Genomic DNA, 8,704 nt, shown 5'->3' with positions numbered 1-8,704 from the left:
TCAGTTTTAGTGTTTGGGAATAACAATGATTTTGACTATTTTCTTTATAATTAGAAGGGTTAACTCTTAATCCTTCTAAATAGGAGTACTAGTAAACCCCTCATTTTGAGAGGTTAACTCATTTTAATCTCTCTAGAGGGGTTAGCTTAACCATTCTATATTTTTTATGTTTGGCAAATTATGAAGGGTTAACTCACTTTAACTCTTGTATAGATTTTTTATGTTTGATGGATTAAAAAGGGGTTAAGCCTCATTAACCCCTCACTCAACCATTTGCCAAACAGTACCTATATGTTCTTTTTTTATGAAAAGTACCGAAATTTCATTAATTAGGGGTGCTTTATGCTTTGAACGTGAGGTAGTATGATATCGTATTTTGGTCAAATTTTATGGATTTTGAGAGAACGAAATGGTTGGGTTGGGATCCCCTGTACGAGGCTCCATCCTTACTTCTAATTAAAAAAAATTAAAGTGAAAGGAAAACAAAAGGACAAGAAAGAAAAAGAAATCTAGGTTTTTTTTTTTTTTTGATAGACCTAGATAGTTGAGATTCTGTTCAAAGAAAGTTGAGTTTATAAATATAATATATTGTTTTCTCAAAGAAAAAAACAAAATAAAAATAACTAAACAACCCACTGAGAATAATCCGGACGTTTAGTAGTTCTCATATGGCTACCACAGTCTGGGTTGGATTCTGGAAAACGTATTTTTGGGTTGCATCTAACCAATTCGGGTTTAACCCGACCCGTTAGCACCCCGATAGCGGTGAACGCTGAGCCACTGAGACAGTGGCAGCTGTCTTTTTACTATAAATTATCACCATTCGTCCCCAAATTCAAGGGCGAAGAAATCGCGAGGAATGGCACCGATCGCAGTCGGCGACTCTATCCCCGAGGGAACCCTGGCCTGGTTCGACGAGAACGATCAGCTGCAGCAGCTCTCCATCCACGCCCTTGCCAAGGGCAAAAAGGTCATTCTCTTCGGCGTCCCCGGCGCCTTCACCCCTACCTGCAGGTAAATCGATTAATTTAGGGTTTTCTTTTTCCCCCTTTAGTTTTGGATCTTGATCTGATTCTAGAAGAAGAGAATCTGAGAAAAAGAGGTAGCTTTTCTAAATTTAGATTAATTCAAGAAAATAATTTGTTAAAGGTTTTTTTTTTAATATTTTTTTTTATTTTTTAATTTTAAATTTTTTTCTTTTGCAGTATGCAGCATGTGCCGAGTTTCATCTCTAAAGCAGAGGAGCTTAAATCCAAGGGCATTGATGAGATCCTCCTAGTTAGCGGTATGCATAAATCTCTTATTTATTTATTTATTGCGTTTTTGTGGTGCAATTTTTTAAAAGAAAGGGGGAAAGTGGAGAAAATGGAATATGTTCATCGGCAAATTTGCTGTGAGATACTCTTCAGTGTGAATTAAGGAATATGTCCCACCAGGACAAAACATAAATGGGAAAAATGCTTCCAGCCCCCAAAAGCCAAGAAAACGTGCTTCCCACCTCAAAAACTTTGCAATGGGTGTTTTACCCTAAAAAATAAAGATTCTGTTCTCTGAGCCCCAAAACACAAAACCCAAAAGATTAAAATATGTGAGGACCATAATACCCTTCTCTCTCTTTCTTTTTTTATTAAAATATGATGAGGATTATTTTATTATTTTTGTTTTCTCTCTCTTTATCATGATGTACTAAGATGATAGTTAAAATGATTGATGAGGATTATTTTATTATTTTTATTTTTTATTATTTTTATTGTTTGTATTAGAAGATTGTTGAAGTTACGGGTTAATTGTTAAGGTTACGAGTTAATTGTTAATGTTACGAGTCAATTGTTAAGGTTATGAATCTTCTTTCTCTCATAATGTTACTTTGATGATATTGAAATGATTGAAGATGATTATTATTTTTTTTTTTTGTTTTTTATTCTTTTCGTATTTTTAGAATATTCGTTAAGGATAATGGTTGGTTGTAAAGGTTATGCATTGATTGTTAAGGTTACGGGTTGGTTGTTAAGATTACGGGTTTGTTGTTAAGGTTATGAGTTTGTTGTGTAGGTTACGGATTTGTTGTTAATGTTACGGGTTTAATTGTTAAGGTTACAGGTTTAATTGTTAAGGTTATATGTTTAATTGTTAAGGTTACGGGTTTAATTGTTACGGTTACGGGTTTAATTGTTAAGGTTACGGGTTTAATTGTTAAGGTTACGGGTTTAATTGTTAAGGTTACGGGTTTAATTATTACTTTTACGGGTTTAATTGTTACTTTTACGGATTTAATTGTTAAGGTTACGGGTTTAATTGTTAATGTTATGGGTTTAATTGTTAAGGTTACGGGTCAATTGTTAAGGTTATGGATCTCTTCTCTCTCTCGTAACTTTAACAATTAAACTCGTAATCTTAAATTAAACCGTAACCTTAACAATTAAACCGATAACCTTAATAATTAAACCCGTAACCTTAACAATTAAATCCGTAACCCTAACAGTTAAACCGTAACCTTAACAGTTAAACCCTAACCGTAATAATTAAACCCGTAACCTTAATAATTAAACACGTAACCTTAATAATTAAACCCGTAATCTTAACAATTAAACCCGTAACCTTAACAATTAAACCGTAACCTTAACAATTAAACCGTAACCGTAACAATTAAACCTGTAACCGTAACAATTAAACACGTAACCTTAACAATTAAACCCGTAATCTTAACAATTAAACCCGTAACTTTAACAACAAATCCGTAACCTACACAACAAACCCATAACCTTAACAACAAACCCGTAACCTTGACAACCAACCCGTAACCTTAACAAACAATGCATAACCTTTACAACCAACCATTATCCTTAACAACAAATAAATATTCTAAAAATATGAAAAGAATAAAAAACAAAAATAATAAAATAATAATCCTCTTCAATCATTTCAATATCATCAAAGTAACATCATGATAGAGAGAGAGAGGATTCATAACTTTAACAATTGACCCGTAACATTAACAATTAACTCGTAACCTTAACAATTAACCCGTAACTTTAACAATCTCCCAACACAAACAACCAAAAATCAATCATTTCAACTATCATCTCAGTACATCATGATAAAGAGAGAGAGAAAACAAAAATAATAAAATAATCCTCATCATATTTTAATAAAAAAAGAAAGAGAGAGAGAAGGGTATTATGGTCTTCACATATTTTAATCTCTTGGATTTTGTGTTTTGGGGGCTCAGAGAACAGAATCTTTATTTTTTAGGGTAAAACACCAATTTAATAAAAAACGAAAATAATAAAATAATCATCATCAACCATTTCAATTATCATCTCAGTACATCATGATAAAGAGAGAGAGAAAAAAAATAATAATAAAGTAATCATTATCATATTTTAATAAAAAAAGAAAGAGAGAGAGAAGGGTATTATGGTCTTCACATATTTTAATCTCTTGGGTTTTGTGTTTTGGGGGCTCAGAGAACAGAATCTTTATTTTTGGGGGTAAAACACCCATTGACAAAGTCTTGGGGGTGGGAAGAACGTTTCCTTGGCTTTTGGGGGCTGGAAGCATTTTTCCCTTCATAAATTCATGCGGGGAAATTTTAATTTTTTTTTTTTTTTGCGGTAGGATTTTCATTTGCTTTATATATTTGCAGACTACTAAGAGATATCAAATGCTTTGATTTACTGGGGAAAGTTCATGTATCTAAATCTAAGAGAAGACTACATGACACAATTGATCCTGGTTGGAATTCATGGGGCAAGTTATAACATGCTTGTGTCATGTAGTGCCAAAGTTAGGACTTGTAGTGCTTAGCATTGCCCAAATAGCAAATCATCTTTTTGTTCTGCGAGAGTTGAGAGTTGCAGATCTTTCTAAGGTTAAACAGGCCAATGAGTGAAGATTTAAGATTTCTGTCGCTCATTGTCAATTGTTTGAGAGAGCTTAAATTTTCGTCCAAGCTCGCCCATTTCCATCACGTGTGAGCTGTCGACAAGACCAAACTGGTCTCATATAAACCATACATCTTTGCAGTTAGGTGAGAGGAGAGGACAGCGTGGATTTTGGTTGGACCATCAACTTCTTTTATTTTGTTTCTTCACGAAGAAAGTCTTTGTCTAGTTTGAGTTTGACAATGGAGGACGTATCATGTATGTGAATCATCATGCGTCTGTGAAAACATTAAAGCTGCAAATTCTCTGTGCAAGGTTGATTTTAATCTTAGTTAAGGCCAAGAATGTGAAGTTTACTTGATTATTTAGAAAGCTAAAATATTTTACAGCTTTCTCCATCTACGTAAAGGACGCGTTCAATTGCAGAGCCAGAAATTTTATGTTTTTTATTGGGGTGGGGGTCAGGGAGGGTGTGTACATACATAATTACCTGCTTGTTTGTTTTGAAAAACACTCAAAACGAACATTGTATTACTTTTTATTCAAAGGTATTCATAATAGAATCCAAGCATAGATTTCAAATACTGCTTCATGAGACTGTGTTAGGTATAAAGGAGATAAAAAACATTTCCTTGGTGATCAATCAAATTCTAATTGAAACACTTTAAAACCAAAAAGAGATTCTAACTTTATCTAATTGAAAAATCAATTAGCTAAATATAAAATCAACTGAAGTTGAGTATGGACTGTATTATAATTTCAGAAATTGGAGATGGTGCAGAATGGCATTTGGTTACTTTCTGTGAATGATAGGAAATGAACAGCAGGACTCTAGGTACTTTATTTCTTAAAATATGAGCTATAAAATTGGCCTATTATTTTGAACCCATCACAGGCCCAAAAGTTAGTTTAGTTGGCTAGGTTGGACCTATTAATTTGTATCCCTCACAGGCCCAAAAGTTAGTTAATTTGTTACCTCTATTTTAAGAAAGCTAGCTTATCTTAACCTATAAGGATTTTGCAGAAGTTTAGGGGGGCAAAGGTCCCCTCCAACGGACTACTTGGCTCCGCCCTTGGACGAGCTTGAGAGAGCTCTTACCATGTATGTCCTAAGCTGAGCCTTGTGCTTGCTGAGCCCATTCACAGGTCTAGAAAGGAGGAAGAGAGAAAGAAGGAAACGATGAGTTATTACATATTTTTTCATCATTACTTCTTAGGAGTAATTCCAGAATCTCTCTTCTTTTTACATCCAGAATGGGCGACCACAATCTTTCTGCTCTTTCACTTTTCATGTCTGAAACTCTCATCCTTGAATAGATTTTTCTTTTATGTTGAATAGATTTTTCTTTTATTTTTTATTTAATGACAGGTATATAGAATGAGGTGCACTTTTTAGTGTGAGAAGTGGTTTTTCTTTTCTTTCTTATTTTTCCCCCGGTGGGGGATGCTGGAGCATTGGTTACCTTTAAATACTTGTTATGTAGTTAGTTGTACCTGAAACGTGAATGCAGACAAGGTGCTACTTTTAAATACTTGGTATCTAGTTAGTTATATCTAAAAGTTGAATGCAAACAAGTTTGTATCATCGGTTACTATCATCCTTAATTAATTTATTTTTGTGGTGTTCCCACACATCGTGGTCTCAAATATTTTATCTAAGGGTTTTTTAGATATTAGCCTCTTAAATCATTAAGTAATTTGATATTAGACCCTTAAATCTTCATATTTTGATATTAGCCCCTTAACTAGCTATGATATGTTGATATGAGCCCCTATGGTTAGGTCCATATTTTGATATTAGCCCCTCAAACAGCCATGATGTGTTGATATGAGCCCCTCATATTAACACGTCATAGCAACTTGAGGGGCTACTATCAAAATATGGAGATTTAAGGGGCTAATATCAAATTACGTTCAATTTAAGGGGCTAATATCTAAAAAGCCCTTTATTTAAATTATACCATCCTAACACAGGTTTTGCTTCATCATTCATCGTTAGGCTTAGTATGGTAAAAGTGTTGTTATTAGGTGTCATGTTAAACTTATTTTTATGCTAATAGTGAGAAATATATTTCTCTATTTTGATGCTCCCCATGTTGAACTTTTTCCTTGTAACTCTAATTACAAGTTGCTCCTTGATCTGCTATAATCAAATTGCACAACACGATCCATGGAGTGCATAAACTTGGGGTGAGTAATATATGAAACAGGATAAGCAGGACTAGACGGTAGATAGTCATGGTTCTTCACATTTAAAATGGGCGACACGGGGAGTGTAAGTTAACTTTATCTATTTATCACACATCTAACTACTATGCACATAGAGTGATAAATTTGTGCTACACTTATCTCTATGGAAAGATGACCTGAGAATTTAAGTAATTCCCTTGTGGCAATTACTGAACCAGGATAAACTTGCTACCTAATGGATCACATTAGTCTAATCTAACGGGGAAATTTACTATTTGTTAATTTATGCAGTTAATGACCCCTTCGTGATGAAGGCATGGGCAAAAACCTACCCTGACAACAAGCATGTCAAATTCCTAGCTGATGGATCTGGAACCTACACTCACGCTCTTGGCCTCGAGCTCGATCTCTCTGAGAAAGGCCTTGGGACTCGCTCCCGTAGGTTTGCTCTCCTTGCTGATGATCTGAAGGTCAAGGTTGCAAACATTGAGGAGGGTGGAGCTTTCACCATCTCAGGTGCTGATGAGATCCTTAAAGCTCTCTAAAGGAAATCACCGTTATCGGTATTTTCTGTTGTTGCTTTTCATGTTCAGCTGTAATGCTGTTGTTGAAACTGTGCACCATAAGTTATGTTTTCAGACATGTTATTCTCGTGGAGTCTAGTGAGGTTTTCCTCACTTGTGAAAAGTATGTTTGGATTCTGATTAAGGGTGTTTAAATGGGATAATCTCTCGTCCTACTGTTGTTTCTCATTTATTGTGATTGGATTTGGCCTTCTGCCTTCTGCTATTGGTCCGTTCTTCAGTCGTGACTTTTCTTGTCAACATGAAAAGTTGGTTAGGGGTCCCACACTTGAGGGAGAGCTCATGTTCGAGCCCACAGCATGAGGAGAGCTCGACCCTTTCAAGAAAACCCCTAGGAATTAAAGGCCCGCCTCATATTCATCTCAATTCCCAAAAAGCCGGCAAGAGTTTTAAAACAAGGATTGTTGATTAAGGAGCAAAGCTACCTCAGTGTTCCACGTTTATTTGTTTCTATTCAATTAAGAATTTATGATAAATGAAAGAAAATATTCCCGTGGTTAGTAGGAATCAAAGCGAATCCTCTAGTTTATTTCACCTCCACACTAGCAATTTTTAGTCACATAATCATTAATGTGTTCAATATATTCACATAGATATAATCACGTTAAGTTTGCAGGGAGAATAGAGCAAAACCGGAATAATCATTTTTTTTTTCAAGGAGCGTAAAGCCAAAAGTTCCTACACTAAGGGCTTGTTTGGATTTGCACTGGTGAAGGAAAGTTAACGGAACATATAATAAGTAAAGAGAATGTATGAGAATATGTAAAACTTGTTAGGGGAATTAGTAAGGGGAATTAAGAGGAACTTATTTCACTCACGTTTGTAGGCATTGAAAATTGCCTATAGGTCTCCACGAACGGTTCAGTGTTAAAGAGCGACGATGAACGTTACTATCCGAGCCACAGGAGTCCAATTGACGTCGACGAACGACTGAAGTGAATCGACGAGCTATGTGAGCGGATAGGATTTCGGAACAACGAAGACCCGGACCAATCGGGAACCCGGCGGTGTTCACAAAAAGGACAACGCCCTTCGTGCCTCGACCACTCTACAGATAATCCAACCACCAGAGCGGATCGAACTCTTCGTCAAGCATCCAACGCACCCGGAATCACTCAAATCCGAGTTCGGACGAAGAATCTACAGGGAAAACAACCAAATCACCTCAACCGGAGTCTCGGGAGGTCGAAACACCCCGGGGGTGTCTAGGAAAAGCCTAGACACCCCAGGGGTGTCTCCGCCCCCTAGAGGTCCCCTACATGCCCTCATATGCCTATAAATAGACCCCTTACCCCTTCGTTGATACTAAGAAGAGCTATTACCTCGCTTTAGCCGAGGTATACGCTTATAGTTTCTAGATCTCACGCGGATCGACGAAGTTCTGCTTCTATATCCCTTCGTGGATAGACGAAGCTCTGCCCGATTTTCTCGGACCAGATCTGAGTGCCCCGGTGGTCCACGGATATCAACGTCCCCGTCACAGGCAAAAGACCCACGCAAGCAAGAGATGATAAACGGATCTTGCGTTTGTTTGAAAAGAGTTGTATTTCTTTTGTTTTCATTGTGTAAGGGTCTTATAAAAAGGCTATCTTTTTGTTTCATTGTAACGATTGAAGTTGTAATGAATGCGCAATGAATACAGCAACTTTTTTCCGCAAACAAGCTGGCGACCACAGTGGGAGCCAACGGCATCGCTACCGACGCCGTCGTGACGCAACCGGCATTCAAGACCCGGGTGAATGAAGAATACGAGCTCGATCGACAACAGTTCAAAGGAGACCTCTCTTCCTCCTCCTCCAGATCCGTCTCTCCGAACAGGCGCATAAAGGTAAATTCTTCCAGAAATGTTCGCAGGACCTTCGGCTCGAAGATCCAAGACCCCGTTGCCGCCGCTGCACTTGCACCACGTGACGTCCCCGCGTCGTCCAACGTGGTCGAGATTGCAGATCCAGACTCCTCCTCTGCACTTGCACCACGTGACGTCCCCGCGTCGTCCAACGTGGCTCTCGAGGAGCGAATCCAGAAGCGCCGCGCCTTGCGTGCGCA

The 8,704-nt window shown here is 37.2% G+C and overlaps 1 protein-coding gene across 1 annotated transcript; it reads left to right on the top strand.

Moving 5' to 3' along the window:
- On the top strand, positions 808-6,826 carry LOC109848405 (peroxiredoxin-2C-like). The gene is made up of 3 exons (XM_020417880.1): positions 808-1,014; positions 1,206-1,285; positions 6,366-6,826. The coding sequence occupies exons 1-3, from the start codon at positions 860-862 to the stop codon at positions 6,617-6,619; spliced, it is 489 nt and encodes a 162-aa protein (XP_020273469.1). The 5' UTR covers positions 808-859; the 3' UTR covers positions 6,620-6,826.

Source organism: Asparagus officinalis, chromosome 1 (genome assembly GCF_001876935.1).
Source record: "Asparagus officinalis chromosome 1, Aspof.V1, whole genome shotgun sequence".
Classification (NCBI taxonomy): domain Eukaryota; kingdom Viridiplantae; phylum Streptophyta; class Magnoliopsida; order Asparagales; family Asparagaceae; genus Asparagus; species Asparagus officinalis.
This window is presented reverse-complemented; position numbering and strand designations above follow the sequence as displayed.

Excerpts from the sequence above, each read along its gene's own strand:
- LOC109848405 (XM_020417880.1), top strand. The coding sequence starts at position 860 with ATGGCACCGATCGCAGTCGGCGACTCTATCCCCGAGGGAACCCTGGCC. Across the intron at positions 1,015-1,205 it reads GCCTTCACCCCTACCTGCAG|TATGCAGCATGTGCCGAGTT; the intron begins GTAAATCGATTA and ends TTTCTTTTGCAG. Across the intron at positions 1,286-6,365 it reads TGAGATCCTCCTAGTTAGCG|TTAATGACCCCTTCGTGATG; the intron begins GTATGCATAAAT and ends TAATTTATGCAG.